General features: G+C 56.3%; 1 protein-coding gene across 1 annotated transcript in view; it reads left to right on the top strand.

Moving 5' to 3' along the window:
- The window catches only part of CACNG4 (calcium voltage-gated channel auxiliary subunit gamma 4), a 51851-nt gene that overhangs the window by 16485 nt on the left and 8049 nt on the right, over positions 1 to 27317 (top strand). The window contains exon 2 of the mRNA XM_025279316.3: positions 26810 to 26893. Within this exon, the coding sequence (XP_025135101.1) occupies positions 26810 to 26893 (84 nt within the window). The remainder of the gene's footprint in view (positions 1 to 26809; positions 26894 to 27317) is intronic.

Raw genomic sequence — 27317 nt, 5'->3', positions numbered from 1 at the left:
ATGTTTCTCATGATGTACTCTGCATATATGTTAAATAAGCAGGGTGACAATATACAGCCTTGAAGTACTCCTTTCTCGATTTGGAACCAGTCTGTTTTTCCATTTCAGTTCTAACTGTTGCTTCCTGACCTGCATACAGATTTCTCAGGAGGCAGGTCAGGTGGTCTCGTATTCCCATCTCTTTATGGATATTCCACAGTTTATTGTGATCCACACAGGTAAAGGCTTTGGCATAGTCAATAAAGCAGAAGTCGATGTTTTTCTGGAACTCTCTTGCCTTTTCAATGATCCAGCAGATGTTGGCAATTTGATCTCTGGTTGCTCTGTCTTTTCTAAATCCAGCTTGAACATCTGGAAATTCATGGTTCAAGTACTGTTGAAGCCTGGCTTGGAGAATTTTGAGCATTACTTTACTAGCATGTGAGATAAATGCAATTCTGCGGTAGTTTGAACATTCTTTGGCATTGCCTTTCTTTGGGATTGGAATGAAAACTGACCTTTTTCACTCCAGTGGCCACTGCTGAGTTTTCCAAATTTGCTGGCATACTGAATGTAGCACTTTCACAGCATCATCTTTTAGGATTTGGAATAGCTCAACTGGAATTCTATCACCTCCACTAGCTTTATTTCTAGTGATGCTTCCTACGGTCCACTTGACTTCGCATTCCAGGATGTCTGGCTCTAGGTGAGTGATCACACCATCGTGATTATCTGGGTCATGAAGATCTTTTTTGTACAGTTCTTCTGGGTATTCTTGCCACATCGTCTTAGTATCTTCTTCTTCTGTTAGGTGCATACCATTTCTGTCCTTTATCGAGCCCATCTTTGGATGAAATGTTCCCTTGGTATCCCTAATTTTCTTGAAGAGATCTCTAGTCTTCCCCATTCTATTGTTTTCCTATATTTCTTTGCATTGATCGCTGAGGAAGGCTTTCTTATCTCTCCTTGTTATTCTTTGGAACTCTGCATTCAAATGGGTATAACTTTCCTTTTCTCCTTTGCCTTTCACTTCTCTTCTTTTCACAGATATTTGTAAGGCCTCCTCAGATGGCCATTTTGCCTTTTTGCAATTCTTTTTCTTGAGGATAATCTTGATCACTGCCTCCTGTACAATGTCATGAACCTCCGTCTGTAGTTCTTTAGGCACTCTGTCTATCAGATCTAAACCCTTGACTCTATTTGTCACTTCCTGTGTATAATCGTAAGGGATTTGATTTAGGCCATACCTGAATGGTCTAGTGGTTTTCCCTACTTTCTTCGATTTCAATCTGAATTTGGCAATAAGGAGTTCATGATCTGAGCCACAGTCAGCTCCTGGTCTTGTTTTTGCTGACTGTATAGAGCTTCTCCATCTTTGGCTGCAAAGAATATAATCAATCTGATTTCGGTGTTGACCATCTGGTGATGTCCATGTATAGAGTCTTCTCTTGTGTTGTTGGAAGAGGGTGTTTATTATGACCAGTGTGTTCTCTTGGCAAAACTCTATTAGCCTTTGCCCTGCTTCATTCTGTACTCCAAGGCCAAATTTGCCTGTTACTCCAGGTGTTTCTTGACTTCCTACTTTTGCATTCCAGTCCCCTATAATGAAAAAGACATCTTTTTTGGGTGTCAGTTCTATGAGGTCTTATAGGTCTTCATAGAACCGTTCAACTTCAGCTTCTACAGCATTACTGGTCAGCGCACAGACTTGGATTACCATGATATTGAATGGTTTGCCTTGGGAATGAACAGAGATCATTCTGTCGTTTTTGAGATTGCATCCAAGTACTGCATTTCAGACTCTCTTGTTGACTATGATGGCCACTCCATTTCTTCTAAAGGATTCTTGCCCACAGTAGTAGGTATACTGGGACCCTTAGTTAAGAGAAACTTGTCATGGTGCTCTTGATTCCCGAGAGAAGTCAGGGAAGGCTTCCCAGAGGTGGTGACATTTTCTCTGCATCTTGCAGAACATGCAGGTGTCTCCAGGCAGGGGGGTTGAACACGCAGAGTCACCCGTCTTCATTCATTCACACATTCATTCACTCATCTATTCATTTTTTATTCATTCAGAGGACATTGTAATAAGCACCGGGGTTAAAAAACAGAATCCAGCCCTGATCCTTGAAGAAGTCAGTGTCCAGTAAGGAGAAGGGAGACAGAAGGAAGCCAGATCCATGACACTTCCCTGAGGCAATGTGACAGTATATGCAGGGCCAGGGAGCTGCAGCCACCAGAAGCCGGGAGCGGGGTGGGGCCCTTCCAGGCACAGGAGTCTTTCTAGACAACAGGTCTGCTGAGCCACCATTGAAAGGTGAGCATGAGTCTTTTAAGAAACAGGAGGGAGAAGAGTTTGGAGCAGACAGGGGCCCGGGCACAGGTCTGAGGCCATGTGCCTCATGCCCCTTGTCCTGAGCGGGCACTGCAGAGGCGTGGGACATAGCGAGTTCTGGAATGCCGAGACATTCGGGTCTGCTGACACAGGAGGAGGCCCAGGAGCCGGGCAGGCCAGCAGCTAGGGTCCTTCAAACACGCAGATCAGGGGCTGCACTCAGTCCTCAGCCAGAGTTCCTAGTGGAGGGTTTCAATGGGGCGAGTCCAGATTCTGCGACTCTACAGCTGAGGACAGGGTGGAGGGGGCTGGGCTGGGGCAGCAGACCCGTTAATACACACGGAAAGAGTCCAGACCAGGAGAGCTGAGCCCTGAAGAGGATGGGGTGGAGAGGATGCAGGTGAGGCCCATCCTGCAGATGGATGGATGGGGGGAGCCCATCATGGGGTGACAGGTGGATGGTGTGCCCCCAAGTGAGAGGGACACTGGGAGCCTGTGAGCCGAACCTTGAGGAGCCTGCAGCCTCTTGTACAAAGCATCCATGTGTTCATAGAGACAGGAAGCGGATCAGTGGTTTCCAGGGGCTGGGAGCAGAGGGGAGTGGATACAAGGTTTCTGTTTGGGGTGATGGACATGTTCTGGAATTAGGAGCCAGGGGCTTGGAAAGAGTAGGTAACATGCCTGCAGACAGAGCTGAAGTGAGTAAGATGAGATTTGCCCCAAAGCTTGTGTTGTTTCCATATGGAGTTCACATGGAGGTTTCTTTTGGACAAGTTATTTAAGATCTCTGAGACTCATTTTCTCATCTACAAAATGGATTCAATAATCAACCCCATCTCTACCCATGTGAGAATTCATGTGACATGTACAAGGGCCGCCTGGTACATGTACTGGTACATTCTAAGTGCTTAATCGTCGTCTTTCCTCTGCTGGTCACGGTCCAGGACGACAGAAACCACTGTGTGTCTTTAGAGGAAATATAGCAGAGGGAGTCGATGTCAGGTGACAGAAGAGCCAAGGCGCCAACGAGCACCCCGGGGTGAGTAACTGCAGAGAGCCCAGCCGTCCATGCGGTGGATAGAAAGCCGGAGGGCGTGGCGTCACCAGAGGCCAGGGAGAAGCAGACTGGCAACTAACCCTGAGTGCATATGCATTGTGGGCATACCTCCCTACTGTGTGCACGGGGTACTTGCAGCTGCACACAGTGGGGCCGCAGAGCCACAGGCCCAGCTGGACACAGCCTGACCACGTGAGTCCCCGCGTCCCAGCATCTGGAGCCCTGGGTCAGCATGTGGACGGCGTCTGCCTGCAGCCCGTGGGCCCTCACGGCAACGGAAGTGCCACCCTGGGTGCAGGCCCAGAGCTCAGAGCCGCCTTCACGGGCCTGTGACTCGGCCAGGCTGGTCATCTGAGCCACTGGATGCGTGCAACCTGCTGCTGTGAACTGCCCTCTGAGCAAGAGGACGTGCAGCCACGGAAAGGGGAGGAGGCGGCCGGAGCCTGCAGCCTGGCCTCTCTTTGAAGGGAGGAGGCAGTCTTTCTGTTTCCCTCAGAAGCCCAGCTCCCCCAGCAGAGATTCTGCCGCAGCCGCCTGTTGACTTCAAAGGTCGGCCAGGCCTCCTGCGGGCCCGCCGCCGGCCCCCGGCCTCCCATCGCCGCTGCGACGGGCACTTCCTCCTGCCGCGGGCAGCACAGGACCGCTCACGGCCTCCACTGCTCTCCAGGTCCCCAAGGATGGGGACCTCAAGGGGATCTTCAGCTCTCAGGATAGAACGTTCTAGAAAGTCCTGGGTGGGGGCTTCTGGTTTCTGGTTCTGTCTCCTGGAAGGCACTGGCAAGGCAGGAGATGAGAAGAGAAGAGGACGATGTTGGGGGATTCTTTTCCTCCCAACACCTTTCAGCCCTGGGTGTGAGGTGAGCTAAATTTGTGTCCCCCAAAAATAGATGGAAGTGTCCTAACCCTGGTACCTGTAGGTGAGTCCTTATTTAGAAATAGGGTCCTTTCAGATGTCATCAAGTTAAGATGAGGTCATAACTTGGATGGGCTTGAAGGTAACAGACTGGATTCTTAGAGGACGAGAAGAGACACACAGGGTGAAGACCGTGTGGACGGAGGCCACGGTTGGGGTGGCACGGCTGACAGCCCAGGTGCACAGCAGGTCGCTGGCAAACACCAGACTCTACAGAAAGTCACGGACAGCTCCTTCTCTGGCCCTTCAGAGGGCAGGGCCCTCCCGACACTGTGATTTTGGACCTCTAGCCTGTTGTTCAGTCACTCAGTCGTGTCCAACTCTTTTTGACCCCATGGACTGCAGCACACCAGGCTTCCCTGTCCTTCACCATCTCCCGGAGTTTGCTCAAACTCATATCCATTGAGTCAGTGATGCCATCCAACCATCTCATCCTCTGTCGCCCCCTTCAATCCTGGGAGGGCAGAAGAACACATATCTGTTGTTTTAATCCCAGCCTGTGGTGCTTCGTTACGCAGCCCTAGGAAACCAACACAGGGAAGTTAATGCAGCCCTGCAGATGGCAGGTGGCTGTGATAAACTCTCTATGTACAAATGAGCTCCATTCCAAGAGTACATTTGTAAGTCCAATTTGTTCATTAGTCCAACAAAGTTAGCCTAGGTACCCAACTCACACAGTGGCTATATAGTACTGTACTGTAATAGGCTTATAATACTTCTCTACTACTTAAATAATACACACGTAAAGACAAACACACAAAATAAAAGCATCTTTAATCTCACACAGCACCTTGAGAAGCACAGTAGCGCAGTACAGCAGCGGGCACACAGGGACCGGCACGCCTGCCTGCCTCTTTCGAAGTTCACGACCTGAACTTGAAGGTTAGTTTGTAGGGGATGTACACTACCAAATTAACCAGCTTCCTGAAACGTTGCCCAAGTTACTCACCAAAAGTGGTAGCCTTGAGTAAAAGACGCGATTTGTTAGCAACTGTGAGTTGAGAGCTCACCACATGGGCTGTGGGGTCTCACTGACCCTTCTACCAGCCCTGCGAAGACGGTACCAGGATGAACCCCATTTGCAACTGAGGAAACTGAGTCTCAGGAAATGAAATAATTTCCCCAAGGCGACTGGACTACTGAAAGATGAGACATATATTTGCTTTCTATGTGCGGGTATGCGTCTGTGCTAAGTCACTCCAGATCAGATCAGATCAGATCAGTCGCTCAGTCGTGTCCGACTCTTTGCGACCCCATGAATCGCAGCATGCCAGGCCTCCCTGTCCATCACCAACTCCCGGAGTTCACTCAGACTCACGTCCATCGAGTCAGTGATGCCATCCAGCCATCTCATCCTCTGTCGTCCCCTTCTCCTCTTGCCCCCAATCCCTCCCAGCATCAGAGTCTTTTCCAATGAGTCAACTCTTCGCATGAGGTGGCCAAAGTACTGGAGTTTCAGCTTTAGCATCATTCCTTCCAAAGAAATCCCAGGGCTGATCTCCTTCAGAATGGACTGGCTGGATCTCCTTGCAGTCCAAGGGACTCTCAAGAGTCTTCTCCAACACCACAGTTCAAAAGCATCAATTCTTCGGCACTCAGCCTTCTTCACAGTCCAACTCTCACATCCATACATGACCACAGGAAAAACCATAGCCTTGACTAGATGGACCTTTGTTGGCAAAGTAATGTCTCTGCTTTTCAATATGCTATCTAGGTTGGTCATAACTTTCCTTCCAAGGAGTAAGCATCTTTTAATTTCATGGCTGCAGTCACCATCTGTAGTGATTTTGGAGCCCAGAAAAATAAAGTCTGACACTGTTTCCACTGTTTCCCCATCTATTTCCCATGAAGTGGTGGGACTGGATGCCATGATCTTTGTTTTCTGAATGTTGAGCTTTAAGCCAACTTTTTCACTCTCCACTTTCACTTTCATCAAGAGACTTTTGAGTTCCTCTTCACTTTCTGCCATAAGGGTGGTGTCATCTGCATATCTGAGGTTATTGATATTTCTCCTGGCAATCTTGATTTCAGCTTGTGTTTCTTCCAGTCCAGCATTTCTCATGATGTACTCTGCATATAAGTTAAATAAACAGGGTGACAATATACAGCCTTGACATACTCCTTTTCCTATTTGGAACCAGTCTGTTGTTTCATGTCCAGTTCTAACTGTTGCTTCCTGACCTGCATACAGGTTTCTCAAGAGGCAGATCAGGTGTTCTGGTATTCCCATCTCTTTCAGAATTTTCCACAGTTTATTGTGATCCACACAGTCAAAGGCTTTGGCATAGTCAATAAAGCAGAAATAAATATTTTTCTGGAACTCTCTTGCTTTTTCCATGATCCAGTGGATGTTGGCAATTTGATCTCTGGTTCCTCTGCCTTTTCTAAAACCAGCTTCAACATCAGGAAGCTCACGGTTCACATAGTGCTGAAGCCTGGCTTGGAGAATTTTGAGCATGACTTTACTAGCGTGTGAGATGAGTGCAATTGTGCGGTCGTTTGAGCATTCTTTGGCATTGCCTTTCTTTGGGATTGGAATGAAAACTGACCTTTTCTAGTCCTGTGGCCACTGCTGAGTTTTCCAAATGTGCTGGCATATTGAGTGCAGCACTTTCACAGCATCATCTTTTAGGATTTGGAAGAGCTCAACTGGAATTTCATCACCTCCACTAGCTTTGTTCATAGTGATGCTTTCTAAGGCCCACTTGACTTCACATTCCAGGATGTCTGGCTCTAGGTCAGTGATCACACCATCGTGATTATCTGGGTCATGAAGATCTTTTTTGTACAGTTCTTCTGTGTATTCTTGCCACCTCTTCTTAACATCTTCTGCTTCTGTTAGGTCCATACCATTTCTGTCCTTTATCGAGCTCATCTTTGCATGAAATGTTCCTTTGGTATCTCTGATTTTCTGGAAGAGATCCCTAGTGTTTCCAATTCTGTTGTTTTCCTCTATTTCTTTGCATTGATTGCTGAGGAAGGCTTTCTTATCTCTTCTTGCTATTCTTTGGAACTCTGCATTCAGATGTTTATATATTTCCTTTTCTCCTTTGCTTTTCGCTTCTCTTCTTTTCACAGCTATTTGTAAGGCCTCCCCAGACAGCCATTTTGCTTTTTTGCATTTCTTTTCCATGGGGATGGTCTTGATCCCTGTCTCCTGTACAATGTCACAAACCTCAGTCCATAGTTCATCAGGCACTCTATCTATCAGATCTAGGCCCTTAAATCTATTTCTCACTTCCACTGTTTAATCATAAGGGATTTGATTTAGGCCATACCTGAATGGTCTAGTGGTTTTCCCTACTTTCTTCAATTTACGTCTGAATTTGGCAATAAGGAGTTCATGGTCTGAGCCACAGTCAGCTCCTGGTCTTGTTTTTGCTGACTGTATAGAGCTTCTCCATCTTTGGCTGCAAAGAATATAATCAGTCTGATTTCAGTGTTGACCATCTGGTGATGTCCATGTATAGAGTCTTCTCTTGTGTTGTTGGAAGAGGGTGTTTGTTATGACCAGTGCATTTTCTTGGCAAAACTCTATTAGTCTTTGCCCTGCTTCATTCCGTATTCCAAGGCCAAATTTGCCTGTTACTCCAGGTGTTTCTTGTCTTCCTACTTTTGCATTCCAGTTCCCTATAATGAAAAGGACATCTTTTTTGGGTGTTAGTTCTAAAAGGTCTTGTAGGTCTTCATAAAACCATTCAACTTCAGCTTCTTCAGCGTTACTGGTTGGGGCATAGACTTGGATTACTGTGATTTTGAATGGTTTGCCTTGGAAACGAACAGAGATCATTCTGTCGTTTTTGAGATTGCATCCAAGTACTAAGTCACTCAAGTCATGTCCAACTCTTTGTGACCCCATGACTATAGCCCACCAGGCTCCTCTGTCCATGGGATTCTCCAGGAAAGATTACTGGAGTAGGTTGCTATGTCCTCCTCCAGGAGATCTTCCCGACCCAGGGATTGAACCTGCATCTCTTATGTCTCCTGCATATGCAGGCAGGTTCTAGCAAAAGCGTCACCTGGGAAGCCCTTGTTTCCTCTGCTTCTTAACAAATTAGCACGAGTTCAGCGACTTAAAACAGACGGACCATCTCACAGTGTCCCTGGACTGGGAGTCTGGCCTGTTGAGCAGGATCCTCTACTCCAGTGTCCCAAGGTTGTGAGCAAGGTGTCTGCAGGCCGCATGCCTCCCTGGGGTGGGGTCCTCTCCCAGCTCACAGAATTCGTGTCTGGCGGCTGGCAGAATTTGTGTCTGGCAGCTGTGTGACCGAGGCTGTTCTCTTGCAAGCCATCATCCAGAGACAGCTGCCATTCTTCACCACACGGCCCTGTGGCAGCTCACGGGAGGCGGTCTGCTTTCTTCGAGGCCAGCAGGGGTGTCTCCCTGACTTCTCCCCCTCCAACCTGCCCTGGTGCTGCCTTATATAACACAACCCAGCGAGCCTGTTCTCAGGGGCCGCCCACACTCAAGGGGAGCACACCGAGGGTGGGACTCTGCTACCAAGTTCAGGTGAACTTGACTTGGAGACCAAAGTGAACTTGGGCCCGGGCTCTGTCCCTGACACGGGGGCAATCTTGGGAAATTTCCTCCTGCACCCTTTAAATCTGACCCTCCTCATTTATGACAGCAGGATGGTAATGCTAGACTCCGGGGGTGCTCTGAGGTTTAGATCCGTGGAATCCTCAAGCACACGCGGTTGCTAGGAGCTCGGTGAATGGCAGCTCCCTCCCCGCTCTTCGCCAGGGTGTCTCCTTCACACAGGAAAACACGGGGTGGGGGTGGGCAGAGCACGTGGGAGGCTCCTGGCCCTGGAGCAGGAAGGCCCGGGTGTCCTTGGGTCCGCTGCCCCTTCCCTGCTTCCAGGCCCTAAGACTCCCTCGAGTTTCCTGTGGAAAGAGAAGCTGAAGTGAGACCCTCAAACGAAGCCTCCACCTTGGGAAGGCCTTGCTCCCTGCACAGTGTGAGGCCAGATCCCACGGGGAGGGGTGTCAGTGGGGTTGGGGTGGGGAGAAGAGGAGGGGAGTGTGGAGGGGGAGCGGGAAGTGGGCCGGGCCAAGGCGAGCAGTTGGGAAGGGGGCGTCGGCGGGTGGGGCAGGCAGTGGGCGGGGCCGTCAGGGGGTGGGTGGAGCCGGAGAAAGGCAGCGGGCGGGGACTGGGAAGTGGGTGTGGCCTGACAGCCAGTGGGCGGGGCCGGGTGGGGCAGTGGGCGGGGCGGGCTGTAGCAGGTATCTCTCCTCCTGTGTGGTCACTCGTTGTGCCTTCTCTGTGCTGACCCTCAGGAGAGTCCCTTATGGACCAGGGATATCCGGCCCAGACGGGGCATGGACCCCCCCACCCCATGCAACCCCGTGGGCGTTAGCCCCACAGAGGACCTGACAGCTCCTGCCCTCACGTTCGGTGATGATTCCCGGCAAGGCATCCTGCCATCCAAGGGCCAGAACCGCATCCGTTCAGGGCCCTGTCTGGCCTGAGGTGGACGCGAGGGGGTCGTGGGGTCAGAGGCGCCGAGGAGGTGCGGTACCGTCTGCCCTGCGTCTCCAGCCTCACCTCCCTGGGTGAAGGTCCTCCAGGGGGCAGGGGGCTGGGGAGGACTTGCCGCCCAGCTCCATCCCTCCTCCAGACTCACCTGGAGGGGGCCTCCCCTCCACGCCTCAGCCCCTGTTCATCCATTCGTCCAGGCGTTAGACCCAGACTGACCCCCAGGCATGGGGTTTGTCTCTAAAAAGAATGTCCTCCAGCTGCACAAGGGGACCCAGCCCTGCCCACCACATGTCCACCTTCTCAGGAGCCGCCCTGCCGTGGGTGGGCGGGAGGGTCAGACAGGAACAGCCTGTCTGCACCCTTTGGGGGCATCCCAAGGCTCCCGGAGCCTGACTTGGAGACCACCGGTCTGGTGGGGGCTTCCTGAAAGGCTGACAGCTGGGAGTGGCCGCAGTGTTTGCACTGCTTTCTCCGGACGAGATCAGCACAAGGTGGGCTCTTCCTGACGCTGAAGAAGCCGGAGGTTCAGGTGCTCCCTTGCACGGGCCCTTCCCAGGCCTGGATTCTAGCTGCGTGTTTGTGCTCTTTTTCCTTAAGAGGGCTCGTCCAGTTGCCCGACAAAACTTGGATCTGTCCTGGGTGGGCCACAGATAGAAACATGACCCAAGCAAGTGTCTCTGGAAGGTGGGATCCCTGTCGGTGGTAGTGCCAGGGGGCCCCTGTGGGAGTGCCTTCTCTCCCCCAGAAGGTCTGCCCAAATCAAGCTACATGGAGGGAGGGAAGGGGGCCTCTGGCCCTGTAACCTCACTCCCCCCAGACCCCAGACCACAAGCAGGTGTCTCCTAATGTGGATTATGTGTCCTCCTTCCCTGTTGTCTGGCTAACCTTTCCAACGGCAGCTCTGTTCCCATCAGCAGACAGACAGCCCTCTGTCTGCCCCCGCCATCCCCAGGGAAGCCCCGAGGGGATGCTCACCACCAGGAGCATCAGCCCCACGTGTCTGCAGCTGGCCGGGGGTTGCCAGCCTGGGCTCGCCCTGGTCCGGAGAGCTCTCCACCAGCCTCACAGCCCGAGGCTGCCTGGCCTGGCTTGTGGGGGCCGCACAGCACGTTTTGGGCTCGACATTTGCTGAGCGGTTTCCATCATTTATTAATGAGCGTTGGCAGCAGCCCTGTGAATTAGGGCTCAGCGGGAGAGCTCTGCGTGGTTGGGCAGGCCTGGCCCCTGGCTCCGGGGCTCCGCATCTGCTCTGTGCTGCTCCTGCCGGTGGGTCACCCCGAGCGCCTCTGCACCCAGAGCGAAGTGCATGCATTTGGGGGCAGAGGGCAGCTTTCCACACCCACCCCCGGGGCTGGGCTGGGCAGGGACACACCTGTCCATCTCCCTCCCTATCGCCACCCACACACAGGCAGCTGGGCACGTCCTGTCATTCAAGTACAAAAGCCTTTCGAGGTCGGGGCCTGTGTGACAAAGTGCCTCTCCTCTCAGAACAGGTGCTCGTGGAGAAGACGTGCCAGGCCCTTGCCAAGGTCCTCACCACTTCCCCTCATCCTCACCCTCGGAGGGGGCTGGGGTTATCCTGGCTGTTGGGAGCAGAAAACAAGGCACAGAGGGGAAAGCACCTTGCTGAATACGAATAGTAACAGACTCAGCCTACTGCCAAGCAGGCGACCTGGGTGGCCGGGTCGTGGTGACCGCCAGCTGGGTGTTGTGTCAGTAAAAAGCGTGCACTTTGGGGCCACATGTTTGAGTTGAGGTCCTGGCTCCCTCCTCTTGCTCTCCACAGCGCTTCCAGGAGCCTCAGTTTCCTTCTCTGTGAAATGGGGACAAGTAACAAAAAGAACAGATAGAACACAGGGCGGCTTGCCCTCACACCCCACTCTTGGCTCCCCTCCCTGCCTTCCTTCTCAGAGCCCAGGGACAGAGGGTGAGGGAAAGGGTGCTATTTCAGGAAGGGGCTGCTGACGGACCGGGAGGCAGGGCGTTGATATGCGGAGGGCTGGGACATTCTCCCCGGATTATCCAGAGATTCACAGCCTCGTGAGCGCCGGTGGTAAGGGCCGCTCAGGCAAGCATCCGAGACTGCATCTAACATCTTTATTTCTCTTTAACAAATGTCCCCTGGGGCCAATTTCAAATCAAGTTTATTCTGGTATCTAAAGGTATAAAGCCCATAACTCAGAGGCATTAGATGTAAAATATTCAGGCCTCCCCGGACGAGGCACTGGCTGCCAGCCACGGCTGCACTGCTGCCCTGGGTCCCGGCACCTGAACAAGCTTTGTTCTCTGGCAATTACTTGAGGCTGGAGGTGGGCGGCCAGGCTCTGTCCCCAGATGGAGGCACCAAGGGATCCTGTGTTGGGATCTGGGTCTCATGGGGAGGTGTGGCTGAGTGCATGACCGCAGTCCTGCCACCTGCGGTGTCAGCTGAGAAGTGGGGGCTCAGAGCCCCAGCCTCGGCAGGCCAGGACCCTGGAGTCTACACCTCTCCGTGGGGGCTGGTGTTGCTTCTGAAACATCGAGACACTAGCGTTTAGGACAGCTGTTTTGTATTGAACGTGGGATCCATACAGACCTGGGGGTTTTCCTTTCTCCTGCGGCTCTCACTTCAACCCTTGGTTTTGGTGCTGCTGCTGCTGCTAAGTTGCTTCAGTTGTGTCCGACTCTATGCGTTTTGGAGAGGATTAAAATGGAGCTGGTCTGGCAGCCGGTCACGCTGGATCCCAACCATGGTTCTCAGAGGGCGAATCTACAGGGGATTCTCCGCGAGCACAGTCGTATTCCTCACGTTACCGTCGGCTCGCGCTTCCGGGGGTGACGTGTTGACCGGGGGGTCGGTGACAGCGGCGGTATCGCTGACGTCTCGGGAGCAGAGGCCGCGTATCCTCTCGGCCTTATTGCGGGGGTTCTGGGGTCGTCGCTGGAGGGGAGGGCGGAGGGCGGTGCAGCCTGGATGCTCTGCCCACCTGCCCTGTGGGCCTGGAATCAGGGGCCAGGAGAGAGCAGTGCCCCTGACCCCCCAGCCCTCAGAAACCCCTCTGGAGACAGAAGTTTATGCAGTCTCACCAACCGGGATCATGGCAGCTGCAGATTCAAAGACAGACAAGCCTCAGATCCTCCCTGACTCAGGGACACACAATTAAACACAAAACAGGAAGCTGCATAGAGCATCATGGGTACTCACGAGGGAATGGGAAGCTGGTCCGGGCGGGCTTCTTGGAAAGGGCGGCGCTGGCCCTGCTGACGGGGAGCTCCCCAGGTGGAAGGGGCAGGAAAGCTCCAGGCCAGGAAAGCACAGGAAGCAGAACACGGTTCGGAAGAGCAGGACAGAGCCGGGAGCCCTGCTCAGCTCAGTGCCACTGAGGGGCAGCCAGGGCGCAGGGTTTGCGGGAACAGCCCGCGAGGGCTGCCAGGCCCAGACCTGGTCCCGGGGGAGGTCGGAAGCCCCCACGGTGCCCTGGTCAGAGTCCGGAGTCACCAGGTCACCTTCCGAGGAGGCAGCGACAAGGGTGCCAGTTAAGAGAAAGGTCAGATGGGCCCGGAGGAGAGGGTCTGAGGCTCCCTAGGAGGTAAAACTGCTGCAGATCGGCTGACAGAGGAATTACCAGCAGGATGGGGTGGGCGGCCGGGAGGGCAGGAGCACAGGAGGGGCTGGAGGGGGGCCCGGCGGAGGAGGGGGGTGGAGGGGGGCCCCGCGGGAGGAGAGTGGGTCCCTGTGGACATCGGTGTCCACGGCAGCCACAGGCTCAGCCTGCAGTGGGGACGCTGTGGACAGCACTGGAGGCCGCGGAGTGCTGAGAACCTGTGGAGAGGAGGGTCACCGGGGGTGTTCAGACAGGAAGTGGGGCAGCAGCACCAGTCCCTCCAAGGAAGAGGGGCCCAAGGGAGAGCCCTCGAGGGGCCGTCTGGGGGTTAGGAGCAGGGGGGGCGGAGGGAGGCGGGGAAACCAGGAGGGCCCCATGCAGTGGGGTGGGGCCGCCTCCCTCCACAGTCAGGGCCCAGGGTGCTCACAGCCACTCTGCCCAGAGGACCACTGGTGGGGACGTCCGTTGGTGGCCCCGGAGCAGGGAGTCCTCCCAGCAGGTCTCAGGCGCACCCTCGGGTGCGTTCCTGAGCCCGATGGGCTACCTGGGTGCGTGCCCCCACCCCCACCCCCCAGGCAGCAGCACGGGGTTGAGCTCACCCGGGGCCAGGCCCGGGGACCCGTCCAATCCCCTCCCTGCCTTCCGCTCCGTTTCCAGTTCCTTCTCCCTCTCGAGGCTCTGCCTCCCCCACCCCTCCAGAGCCCTCTGCACACGTTTCCAAGAGACACCCCCATCTCATCCACTTGGGTGCCTGGTCTGGAACAGGCCGGGGAGAGGCAAGTGCTCCTGAGACGGCCCAGGGAGCTGGCGGGGCATGATTGCTGGGGCTGGGCCCCGTAGCCCTTGCCTGGGCAGCTGGTGCCTGAGCGTTTGTATGGTGTAAAGTGTGATGGACGCGGAAGGCTGAGTGGGTTCCGGCTTCGAGAGACGACTGCCTGTGTCCTAATACCAGCTCTGGGCAGCCCTGGGCAAGTCACTAACCCCTCAGGGCCTCAGTTTTTCCACCTGTAAAATGGAGCTGACAGTAATAGAGCCCCCGCAGGATACGGTTTGTAGTGAGGACCAAATGATAAATGTGAAGTGATGAGTATTAGCTGCTGGTGACAGCGGTAGTTATCCTAGTAACAGGGCTAGTTAGTGTGGGAGCAGCTGCTCATCGACCCCCAAGGGTCACCTCTGCAGACTTTCATCCTTTTGCATCTCCAAAGTCTGGCAAGAAAGGGGAGCATCTGCAGACCGTCAGGAAGGAGGAGGCAGTGCTTCGGGCTGTCCAGGGGCGCCCTGCGGGGAGCAGGCTTCAAACAGCTCATTTAGGAAGGGGCTGTCTCCTCTCCCCACTCTCAGTGGGCCTGGGACGCAGTGTGGGTGAGAGACACTCACCCACAGGTGAAGCGTCAGAGATGAGAGAAGGCTGGGCAATGTCCAGACACTGGCCGCTTCCTCATCAGGTGATGACCAGGGCCCCTCACCGGCCTCACCGGGCCCCTTGGAACAGAGTCGCGCTGCGTGCTGGCCTCCAGCCTCTTCTTTGTGTCTCCCAACAGCTTTTCTCCTGCTTCCTGGGGAGGAGCTGCAGTGTGGCTTCCCATTAACTGTTATCCTCCCCATAAACGTCCTGCTTGGCTCAGAAGGACCATTGCTCCACTCCGTTCCTGGGCTGAGGCTGCAGCGTCCCAGCCCACCAAGCCCCTGCTCGCCCCTGCTCCAGCCAGCCCTGCTGTGCCCTGGAGGGAGGGAAGCTGGCTTTTACATTTTGTTTCCTTTTTTCTTTTTCCTGAAAGCAAAAGCCCCAGGCCTCACTCCATCCTCCTGGAGGATGGGGAGGGAAGTTGAGCTGTGCCTGGAATTAAAGGGCCTGGAGCCGGGGAAGGGCACCTGTCCCGGAACCCAGCTGAGAACAGAGATGGGGTGTGGGCCTGGCCTGTGGAACCGACTGAGCGGCACGGGAGGGCTGGTGGGCAGGTCCTTGGGGAGTCTGGGCACAGGCGGCCCGGGGAGGCCGCCTGGGGGGTCACGTGGGTCCCTAAACCAAGGCTGCTTTCTTGGCGGGGAGGACGGGGCTGCGGTCAGCCTGGAGACAGATGAGGAATCCGCCCTCCCTGCCCCACACCAGCCGGTACCCCGAGTGAGGCTTTCATCCCTGAGCCTGGATTCCAACTACTTCCTGCCCCACCCTGGGGAGGGTCAGACCATCCAAAAGCCCGTCTGGTGGCTGGTCTAACCCCTCAAGGTTCCCTGCCTCTGTGGCCCCACCTCCCGTCTCCTCCTCATCCTCCACCTCCAGCCGCTGCCTGGCATCCCTGCCCACTGACCTCTTGCCCTGGGCCTCTGCTGTGCCGTCCGCTCCACCCGTTCCAGGCTGTGCTCATGGCCGACTCCTGCTCATCCTTCGGGGCTCAGCTCAAGTGCCAGCTCCTTGGGCAGCTTTCCTGACCCGGTTACAGGCTCCCCTGCACTTGAGTGCCTCGGCAGAGATGCTGGCCGGCTCCCCGCCGCAGCCCAGCGCCCACTGGCACTCACAGGCCCTCAGAGTGGGGCTGCCGCTTGAATCGAAGGGGCTGGACGGCTGTGGGTCCGTAGATGCTCTGCCAGCACCGGAGCAGGGGCGGGAGGCTCCTGGGAGTGGGGACTGACGGTCTCTGGTTCCGAACAGAATGGAAGTTAATAAAAATCGTGAAGCTTTTCCTGGAAAGTTGCTGACAGTGGCCTGGGCACAGGCCGGCCCAGGTGCTCTAGGGGTCGGGCACAGAGGGACAGGGTGCTGGTTAGCTAGGGGCTGTGCGTCCCGTTTGTGAGCAGCAAATTTACAACTTGGTGTCTCCTGAGCGAGCGCCCTGCCAGCCCCAGTTCCAGCAGGTGTGGGAGAATTGGAACCTGGCGCTCCAGACTGCAGGGGCGGGTCTTGAAAACTGGGTTTGAACTCAGTCTCCGGCTGCCGGGGAGTTGTTCCCAGCCTGAGGAGACTCCGGGGGCAGACACGCACCACCCCAGCCCCTTGCCCCCAGGGCATCAGGAAGCACGGGGGCCTCCTGGACACCGGCTCCTCTGCCTCTCTGTCTCCAGTCTCAGAACCAGGAGTGGGGTGGCCCCGAGGGTGGAGCTCTGCTTCTGGAGTCGATCAGAGAGGAGAAGGGGATGTTTCGGCCTTGGGAAGTTACCTGCCTTCTCGAGCCTCAGCTGCTCTGCATGTAAAATAGGGGCTCCTATTTCATAGGATAGTTTGAGGTGTAAATGAGAAAATGGGGAGAGCTTAGCACCGGGCTTTTCAGGGAGCCGGTGCCCAGTGGGAGCCAGCCCTTGCCTGTTAGTCTGTCAGTCCCGGGACTGAGGGGCAGTGGTCATCTGGCTGGGCCTTCTGGGAGTCGGGGCCTTGCCCATTCCGAGCTGAAACATCGCAGGCGCAGGAGTCCGAGGCCGTCCTGGGAGGGCATGAACTGGCCTCCTCCCTCTGACGCGCAGCTGCCTCAGGCACCAGGGCTAATGTCATATCAGCTGAAGGGCCGTCCCGGGCTCTGGGATGTTTACGGCCAGCAGTGCCTCCTGGGAGCCCCCGAACAGCCCTCTGAAGGTTTCCCAGTCACGATCCCCATCCCACAGACAGGGCAAAGGAAGCACAGCAATTAACCAGGACCCGAGACGATGCAGTGAGCAGTGACGTCAGAGCCAGACTCCGCCCGGCAGGGTGACTTCAGAGCCTCCCGTCTCTGTGGTGTCTGGCCTTGGGATGATCGAAAGCTCTGGTCTCAACTCATAGCCTCTGCGTGGAGGGCTGCACTGAGAGGGCTTTAGGCTGTGATGGGGAGAAAGGCACGGCGAGAGATTTGCAACGTCTGCCGCGGGCGTGGGGAGGGAGGGTTCGGGCCACTTGCACGACGGTTGGGGATGCGCCCCTCTGTTGAGGGTAATGCTGTCCTGTGCGCTGTTTAGCAGCACACCTGGCCTCCCCCCGCCAGCAGCACAAGGCGCCCCCCTCGCCACGGAGTTCTGACAGTCGAAGCTGTCTCCAGAAAGGCAAACCCTTTACCGGTTGTGAACAAGCCCCAGAGCGGGCTGTGGGGATGGCCAAACAGCCCTGAACTCTGAGCCCAGAGGCCAGTCGGCCTGTCACCGCGGAGACGGGCATCAGGTTCTTCATGCGGGAAGTGAGCAAGAGGCGTGGATGGTCTCAAGGGCTCCTTTTGGAGGTCGTGACCCTACCCCCTCACCCCAGCCTTCATTCCCAAGGTCCGCGGAACCAGACCAACAGGAAAGCCTGGGCTCTGCAGAGAGCCGTTTCGCCCCTGGAGCTCCGTGTTGGCTCATTAAGGGAAAGAAAGAAAGAAAGAAAGAAGCAGCAGAAAACCCTGAAGCCTGGTACAGAGATTTTGTCCGAGCAGCAGTCATCAAGCAGATTCAAGTGGAGAACTCGCAGAGACAATAACTGCACTCCCGCTTCCCTGTGCGGAGACAAGCGAGCTCCGGGAAATCTCCCTGCCCCGTTCAATTATGAATCTCGGCAGGAAGCCTGGATAACCTGTGCTCTGGAGACAGGGGCTGGAGGAGGCCGAGGCTGGGGCTGGGTCCCCAGGGCACTTGCTTAAAGAGACAGGGGCAGAGGGTGGCGAGAGTGTGACGCAGGGGTCCTGCCCGCACCTGTGCCAGGAAGCTGGGCGTGAGGCAGCCGGGCCTTGGGGAGGGGGTGAGCAGAGGCAGCCCTGGGGTCCTGGCTGCTCAGCAGGCCTTCCTTCCAGTGTAGGGGGAGCACAAGGTGGGAGGGGACTGGGGCCTTGGGTTTGGGTCCTTGGCCCCCGGAAGTCAGAGGGCTCTGTGTGGTGGAGATGGAGGAGCCCCCAACAACGGGAACCTTCTCCCTGCGGGGGTCCCCAGCTTACAGACTGGGACCAGCCCAGTGAGGGCTTCCCCAGCTGACTGAGATCTCAAGAGGTTGAAATTCACAGGCCACACAGCTTCCACACTGGAGCCTTGGGGCTGACGCTCCGTATTCCCGTCCCCCGAGATCATGCCTCCTATCCCCCAGGTCCCATGGTCTCCTAGGAACCTGCACTCACCTCTATGTCTCAGAAAAGCGTTGCACACCTGCCCTGAGGAATGACATGTGACCCAGGCCCCCGAGAGCTGGGCTGGAATCTCTGATGAAGGTGTGGCCAGTTGGGGCAAGAAACCAAATTCTGACTTGATCCCAAAGGAAGACATTATTGGAAGGACGTGGAGGATTCTGTGGAATTCAGAGTTTAGCAGCCAAGACTAGGAAGGGGAGAGCCCACATCTTCTGAGGCTGGCCTCACGAACCCCTGACAACACCCCATTCTCAAGCTCCCCAGAGTCAGTCGCTTCACCCTTGGGTGCCCTCTGCTTCTGATCCACAATCTGGACTCTGGAGGGAGCATCCGGGCACCTGCAGGAAGTGGTCCAGCTCAGACCAGATGTGCACCCAGCATCCCTGGCCAGGGCTGTTGTTCAGTCGCTCAGTCATGTCCGACTCTTTGCGACCCCATGAACTGCAGCACGACAGGCTTCCCTGTCCTTCACCATCTCCCCACGTTTGCTCAAACTCATGCCCATTGTGTCAATGATGCCATCCAACCATCCCATCCTCTGTCGCCCCTTCCTTGTTCTTCCTCTTGCCCTGCGTCAGGGTTTTGTCTAATGAGTCGGCTCTTCACATCAGGTGGCCAAAATATTGGAGCTTCAGCTTCAGCATCAGTCCTTCCAATGAATATTCATGATTGATTTCCTTTAGGATTGAGTGGTTTGATCTCCTTACAGTCCAAGGAACTCTCAAGAGTCTTCTCCAGGATCACAGTTCAAAAACATCAATTCTTTGGCACTCAGCCTTCCTTATGGTCCAACTCTCACATCAGTACATGACTACTGGGAAAACCATAGATTATTTGACTATATGGACCTTTGTTGGCAAAGTGATGTCTCTGCTCTTTAATACACTCCCCTAGCCTGCTGGTGCAGACCAGAAGCATCTCTCAGAGGCCTGTCCGCCAGCAGCTTACAGGCCAGAGCCCAGGGAGGTCTTGGTGTCAGTAGAACCCATTCTTCTCTTTTGGATCTGAAATGGTTCAAGTTGAGGACCATCACTGCTCAAGACATTCTCTGCTCATGACTGCCTGTGAGCAATGGCTGAGGCCGGCCAGTCTGTGGTCCCCCACCCTCCCCCCACGCTGCTAACCACCATGCAGACTGAGGCTGCGATGGTTGGTTGGTCTGGCAGCTGCAGGAAGCTGCCGACTCTAAGCACCTCCCTCCTCCCAGGGTGCTGCAGCTCAAGGGGGTCAATGAAGGGAGAGCTTGTTAATCCCGGGGCAGCCATCTCCCAGGCAGCTGGCAACCTCAGGGACTAAAATAAGATGCCCAAGAGGCCCTGGGGTGAGGCCTGCATATGTAACAGGTCGAATCTCCCCTGAGCCAGGCTGGGAATAGAATCAGCAGCACGCCAGGCCGTTAGGAGCGAAAGGGCCCTGCGTTCATGGGGACCCTTCTCCAGCATCGGAGTCAGGGAGGCACCTCGGAGCGGACGGCCTTGAATCCAGGCCGCCCTGTGGTGGCTGCACCAGCCACTTCTCTCAGCCTGAGCCCACCGCCCCACCGCCCGCCCCTCACACAGCTCTCCTCCAGAGGCGCACCCCGGCCGTTCCTCTGGGGCCCACTTCTCTCAGCCTGAGCCCACCGCCCCACCGCCCGCCCCTCACACAGCTCTCCTCCAGAGGCGCACCCCGGCCGTTCCTCTGCCACCCACTTCTCTCAGCCTGAGCCCACCGCCCCGCCGCCCGCCCCTCACACAGCTCTCCTCCAGAGGCGCACCCCGGCCGTTCCTCTGGGGCCCCCACCTTCACTGCTCAGCTCTGCTGGGCCGCAGCCCTCCCAGAGCTGCCCAGCACCGTCCAGCACTCAGCCCTCACGCCTGATGCGCCACTCGCCTCCCCAGCTAGTGGTGGGCTCTTGCCAGCTGGACTGAGGCTCTGGGCTCCACAGGGCCTGGGATCAACAGGTAGACTCTGACCTAAAGGAAAGAGTGGGAAAAGGGCTGAGTGGGTAAACCACTCAACACCGAGGAACACCCCAAGCAGGTCAGGCGCCTCAGTGACCTAAAGGCCCGTGTCAGGAAGGAGACGAGATCACAAGGGAATCTTCTCCCGGGCTCGGGCACCCAGGCTCTGCATCCCAAGCACTTGGCTGTGGGGAGGACGTGGAGGGCTCCTCCCTAGACTCCAGTTGGAGCTCAGTCTGGTCCGAAGGCATCTCTAGGAAGTGAGTTTAAAACTACAGATTCACCTTCCACGTCACCAGGGTTGATCCTCTTCAAAATTCTCTGACCACAAGGGCCTCCTCAGGCTCCACTTCAGCTCTGAAAGGCTGTAAAGACACTTCCCGTCTTCCGGTTGAGGAGAAGCTGTCTGACCTCTGGATTACATGCTCTCGGAAACTCTGGGCTCCCTGCTCAGACCCCTGTCCTCGTCGTCGCTGGATGACCGTGCACCTGGACAGCTCCAGGTCAGCAGAGACCGTACCTGTCTTATTGATTATTGCTGCAACCGAAACACACCAATGCGGGCTTACTGCCCACAAGGCAAACGGGGCAGTCCTCTGCAAGGTGGCCCTCCTCCACAAGGCATCAGGGATCCAAGCTGGCCCAGCCTGTGGCTCTACCATCCCCTGGGCTGACCAGTGTGGGGAGGAGACTGTCTGGGGGAGGGTTGCAGCACCTGCCCAGAGCCCTCTCCAGGAAGGACTCCCGTCACTCCTGCTCATGTCCGGCTGGAGTGGTCACACGGCCCATCTGACTGCAGGGGGAGCCATGAGGCCCAGAGCAGCCATGAGCCGGGAAGCAGGCAATGATCTTCCAGGGTGGGTCCCAGGTGGGCTGCTGCCCCTGCTGAGCCCCCAGCACCCAGCACGTGGCAGGGGCTCAGACATGGACGTTGGATACAGGCGCTGCAGGTCAGAATGGTTCAATGGGGCCTCACGGAGTCACTCACGAGCCAGTGAGCTGAGGCTCCCCAGGAAGGTCCAGCCCGGCCATGCCGCCTCCAAGCCCAGAGCTGCTCTGTAGGAGCAGGGTCTGCTCCATAGGACCCAGGCCGCGGTTTTCAACAGCCTGCCTCCTCAAGGCTGGAGAGGGGAGAGCCCGTCTGTGCCAACAGGGAGGTCCCAGTTACAGGAGGGTGGCCGCTCTGCAGGGACACCCGGGCTGCTTCTCCAGGATGCCAAAGGCTTTCCTTCACACCCAGGGCAGTGCTTCCATGCTCAGCTCGGAGCAGGGCCCCTGCCCCAAGGCTTGGGAGAGCAGGGCTTCCACATCTCTAAGCCTCCTCCTTGCATCCTCAGAGGCGTGTTTACAAAGATGAGAAGGGCTGAGAGCCGGCTTCCATCTAAGCCCGAGCCAGGGCCTGCGTGCAGGTGCCGTGTCCTAGGTGGGAGGGGCAGTGGCGTGAAACCCAGGCTGGGGCCCAAAGCGGTGTGAGGGGCGGCCCTGAACTGCCCGTCACTGATTTGGTCCTGCAGGGGCCCACCCCCAGAAGCAGGCAGAAGGGGCCCCAAAGGTAAAGGATGGGGACGTCTCCCCAGCGGCTCCCACCCTCCTGCTCAGAGGTCCCCGCGGAGGTGGGGGTCCTGATCCCCAAGCCTCCAGCTCCATAAGCGTGGAGCGTGTCTGCAGTCCCCCCGGTGACCTTCCCAGTGCCACGGGTCAAAGGCAAGAGTAACAGGAGCGGGTGATGCTGCGCGGGGCTGGGGGCCGCTCTGAGGAGCGAAGGTGGGCAGAGAGGTGAGTGTGGGCACGTGGGCGTCAGCGAGGAGCGCAGGGTAGCGAGGTGAAAATGCTCCGCAGGCCGAGAGGGAGCGCGCTGAAGGTCGTCATCACACCACCTGACGCTCTTTCTCCAGGGCTCTCCCAGGCACCACTGACCTCCCAGGAGGCCAGTTGTGGAGGCTCGCATCACCCCTGAAGCGACTCACGGGGTGACCAGCTCTCCTGGCTTTCCCGCAGCGTCCCCAGGTTTAGTGCTGAGTCCTGGTGCCCATCACCACCTGAGTCCTGGGGGCCGGTCACCCACTGTCCATCAGGGCACAACTGCAGGGTGGGACCGTGACCGCCCAGAGGGGAGGAACCAGGAGACTCCCCCGCACTCCTGCCCGCTACGGTCACAGCCCCTCCAGCCTCCGCAGCCTGCGGCCCTGCGGTCACCGCAGATGCAGACCCACGCTTCCCTTAGAGTCAAAGACCTGGTTTCCTTTGTTTTTCTCAAGAAACCTCACTGGTTCATTTTCAGACATTGTAGAAAATTTACAAAATAGAAAAAAAATGTAAAGAGGAAAATCTGAATTCACTCAGAAACAAAACATTTTAGGATATTTCTTTCTCGATATCTCCTGTGCTGGAGAAATGCCTGGGACTTGATGGACATAGAGAAAGGGTACTTGAGCTGCTGCAGGCAGTCCTGAACCTTTTCTCCACAAAATCTGCCCGGAGTCTCAGGGCAGGAGGGCTCCCCAGGACCCGAGTCCTGAGTTCTCTCCGATGAAGGAATAACTCAACAGAGGCCATGTGTCCCACGAGATCTCTTCACATGGGGATCTCCGACCCCCAGAAGGAGAGAACCACTTGTCTCCAGGAGCAGAGACCACGACCCCGGGAGGGCCTTGGTATTCCTGCGGCCTGGCCAATCTGGGACCCCCAAATTAACCACTGCCCTATGCACCACCTAATAGCCCGGGGCACGCAGGCTCTGCTATGTCCGACTCTGCGACCTCATGGACTGTAGCCCACCAGGCTCCTCTATCCATGGGATTTCCCAGGCAAGAATACTGCAGTGGGTTGCCATTTCTTCTAGGGGATCTTTCTGACTCAGGGATCGAACCTGTGTTTCTGATGTCTCCTGCCTTGGCAGGCAGATTCTTTACCACTGGTGCCACCTGGGAAGCCCACATCTTAATAGATAACACAGCAAACCGCCTGATTACCGAGAGAGGACACACGTGAGGGGAGTCGGGCTGGTGGTCTCTCTTCTCACGTCAGCCATTAATTTTCTCCCTGTTCAGTGCCTTGGGGCCGATGCTAACAAAATTGGATTCGACAGGGATAAATGTGAAGTCCTTCAGACTAAACACTCCACAGAAACAGGTTGGTGGTGGTGAGGCTGGGAGGCTGAGTCTCAGGGACAGCAGGTCCAGGAGCAGAAGCTCTGGATCCAGAGACGGGGGGGGGGGGGGGGGGGGGGGGGGGAGGGGCAGGGCCCTGGGCTCTGGGCGTGAGACCCAGCCCCGGCGGGGGGCTGCTGTGGGGACTGTGCTTCCGGGTGACCCGGAGCCGGGAGCGAGGCTGGAGACGGGCCGGAACCATTGATAGAGAAACGGCCGAAGGAAATGGGGAGATACGACCTCGGGCATATCCGCTAAGGGCAAGTACCCAGGTTCTCGCCTTGGGGGGCAGGGGGCAGTCTTATCAGGCTCCGCATGTGCTCTCTGCGGCGCCCACTTCTTTAGGCTGGGATCGGGGGAGCGGGCTGGTGGGAGTGCGGTCGGGCTTCCAGCCCGTGATAAGGTCAGGCGAGGGGGACGAATCTGGTCCCAACTGTGGCAGCTTGCCAGCCACCTCCCATGCATCCTCAAGCCTCGGTCCTCACTTTTGTGCAAATCCCGGATGGCTGGAAAAACAGCTGGTCCTTCGTCCCGTCGGACACAGTTCCTCTCTTTGATAACTTGAAGGGCTGACACATGATAGATGATGGATTCTTTTATTCCCAGAGGTTACATGTAATTCCCACAGATGGAGTTTCATGGAGGCAGGTTGACTTCTCAGGAATTTGAAGTTAAAGCTGTTTGGACACAGAATGCCTTGGGAGGGGAGAGGTGCCTGCCACTTGCTGGGGGATCGGGGTCGGGGGAGCTCCGCACCAGGGGTTCTGGGAGCCTGAGAGTTTGGGTGTCTCACCGCACGCCCAGCTGGAAGCCCCTTCTGCAGGTGCAGTAATTCGGACCCCTGGATGTCGCCCAGGGGCCCCGCAGCTGATGGAGGAGCAGGAAGGCCCACACGTCCGTCCACCTTCTTGCAGGGCTGGCCTCCAACAGGCGAACCAGGAGTATTACACTTCCTCTCACACGGCAGCTCACCTGTGTTGGTCCCAGGGCTGCCGTGATGAACAAAAGGACACGGTCATCTCACAGTCTGGAGCCCCAGGGCCCGGCACCTCTGGGGCCGCGTAGGCCCCCTCCCAGCCCAGCCCTGGCTGGCGGCGCTGCCCCTCCGTCCCACCCCTCGGCTGGATGGTGAACCGTAACCACGCGTGGTGACACAGACACCTAAGACAATGTGTGAAAAAGTGTGTTAATATGTTGGACAGTGTGATTCCTATTTAAAATCTCTATCAAGTAGAAAATAGTGCCCTAAATGCAGAGTGGAGGTTGGAGAAATGCATTGGAAGGGCCTCCGGAGCTAGCGTGTCTGTGCGCAATGATGCTTCAAGCCTGTTTTCTTCATATACATTGTATTGAATATATAAATATACGGTTTTGTCGTTTCTGCCAAAACACAGTGTTAGCATGAGCCGTGTGGGGGCAGGTGCTAGTTCTCTAGTCCCTGTGCTGTTTCCTAAGATTTTCAGCAACTTTTGGATTAGTATCAGCTTATTACTTTTTATTAAAAAAAAAAAAGTCTTTTTAAAAGTTAAATCTGTAGGTATTGACCCCGAGAGCTGTGTGCACATGTCATTACATGAAAAGAGCAGGTGATGGAGTGAAGTGTGTTGCATTATCCCTTTTTAAAAATAGGGGATACAGCCATTCTGGAAACCAGCATGGGGGTCTCTAAGAACAAGCGCAGCATCACGACCCCCAGCAGCTGCACTCCCAGGCATCTAGCCCACAGAAGTGTGACTTTGATTCACCTCCAAACCTGTTCATAACAGCATTAGTAGAAACAGCTGGAAACCACGGGTGTGCTAGCTGGAAATGATCCAGGCGTCATAGACTGTGGTACAGCTGTGCCATGGACTATTGCTCTGCGGTCAGAAGGAGCAAGCTGATGATACCACAGCTGGTGAACCTCGAATTACGCTGAGTGAAAGGGCCAGTCCCCACAGGCTATGGACTGTCTGATTCTGTTTGTAGAAACGGAGGCCATCTCGGTGGTTGCCCTGGGTCAGGGAGCGGGTGTGGCTGTGGGTGGCATGAGGGGTCCTCAGGGTGGCGGGTGCCCCTGATGAGCATTGTCAGGACCCTGGTCATGATGTCGTCACTGGAGGAGACTCAGTAGCAGGGACACGGAGCCTCCCCGCACCGCTTCTTACAGCTGCATGTAAACCTGAACTACCTCTAAGTAGAAAGGTCGGTGTTTCAAGAGCAGGGGAGCCTCACAGACATGTGTGCAGGCCGGGGTGCGACAGAGAAAGAGGCGGGCAGATGCACGGCTGAGCGCTGGCCCCGGACAACAGCTCAAAGGGAGGCTACGGTCAGCCTCTTAGTGATTGTGCTGACGAGCATGGGGGACTTTGTGATTTTGTTTAGACCCGTAAAGCAGACGATGAGATGGTTGGATGGCATCACTGACTCAAAGGACATGAGTTTGAGCAAACTCTGGGAGACAGTGAAGGACAGAGAAGCCTGGCATGCTCTAGTCCACGGGGTCACAAAGAGTTGGACACGACTTAGCAACTGAACAACAACAAAAATAAAGTAGCCCAAAACTGTGCAGGGGGTGGGGGGTAAGGGCAGAGAGCGCCACCTCGCCACCTGGCCCACCATGCCTGGAAACACTGGCATGGCATCCCCCCAACGCCTGGAATTGCGTGTGGCCCCGTCTGGCCTCCGCGGCCCCCACTCTGGCCACCCTGACACCAGCCTGCCCGGTGCTGCTCCCTCTTGTCAAAATGCTCACGGCTCACCCCCAGCTCAGCCCCTCACCACCGAGGGAGACCCGCAGAGTGAAGGGGGTGGCGTCTGGGTCACTCTGCCCTGAGCCATCGCCGTGGGCCAGGAGGCATCTGCAGGCCTTTCGGTGTCAGCTCAGGTCCCAGGAGAAGAGGCAAGTGGTTGTCCCCATTCTACAGAGGAGATGAGGTGGGTAATTAAGTTGTTCGTGCCTGAGTCACACAGAGCATGCCATCGAAGCGTGTCCCACTTAGGGTGCCATCCCTGACACCCTTAGCTGTCCCCCACTGTCCTGACCAAGGCCAGCCTGCCCCACAGGGGCCCTGGAGACCAGCACCCCAGCTCTGAAGGCAGCAGTTCAGGACCCAACGGAGGGATACGGCCAGCTGTGGGCACATTCCCTGCTGAGTGGTCTGCCTCTGTGCGCCGACCCCCTTGCCGACCTCCCCGTCATGCCTGGGCTGCCCTTCTGCTTCCCCGAGCCCAGGGCCTGCCCAGAGCCAGGCACACACAGCACACAAGTCTGGGTGAACAGAGGTGGGGGCCCTCGGGACACTCACACAGCTCTTTTCCTCTGCTCCCCCAGGGATCTATAAAGGACACTGCTTTCGGATCAACCACTTCCCAGAGGACAACGATTACGACCATGACAGCTCGGAGTACCTCCTCCGTGAGTGTCAGGACCCTGCCTCCCCCTGTGTGTGGGACGGGGGACGGGAGGCAGGCAGGCGCTGGAGGAAGGATAGGCCCCGTGAGTGCAAAGGGGCCGGTCTCTGGGTGCTCCCGACACTCCCCTCTGACTCAGGATACTGAGTTCAGAGGATGGGGTATGGTTAGGCCTGCTGTGACATGCCGGTCACCCCCATGCAGTTACTGGCTGCGAGGACACACCAGCTCAGGGCTGGCAAGGGGGAGGAGGGGGGGCGTCCCGCTGCCCGGGGCTGCTACAAGTTGCTGCCTTCAGAGGAGTTGATCGCAACAGCTGGTTCTGAAGCAAGGACGTTAGAGACATTGGCTTGCCCAGGCCCAGCATCCCTGGGGGGCTGAGACACCCCAAGGATACTGCCCGGCCAGCACTGGACCTGCCCACTTCT

Source organism: Bubalus bubalis, chromosome 3, assembly GCF_019923935.1.
Source record: "Bubalus bubalis isolate 160015118507 breed Murrah chromosome 3, NDDB_SH_1, whole genome shotgun sequence".
Classification (NCBI taxonomy): domain Eukaryota; kingdom Metazoa; phylum Chordata; class Mammalia; order Artiodactyla; family Bovidae; genus Bubalus; species Bubalus bubalis.
The sequence above is the reverse complement of the archived record's forward strand: the minus strand, read 5'-3'. Positions and strand labels throughout refer to the sequence as shown.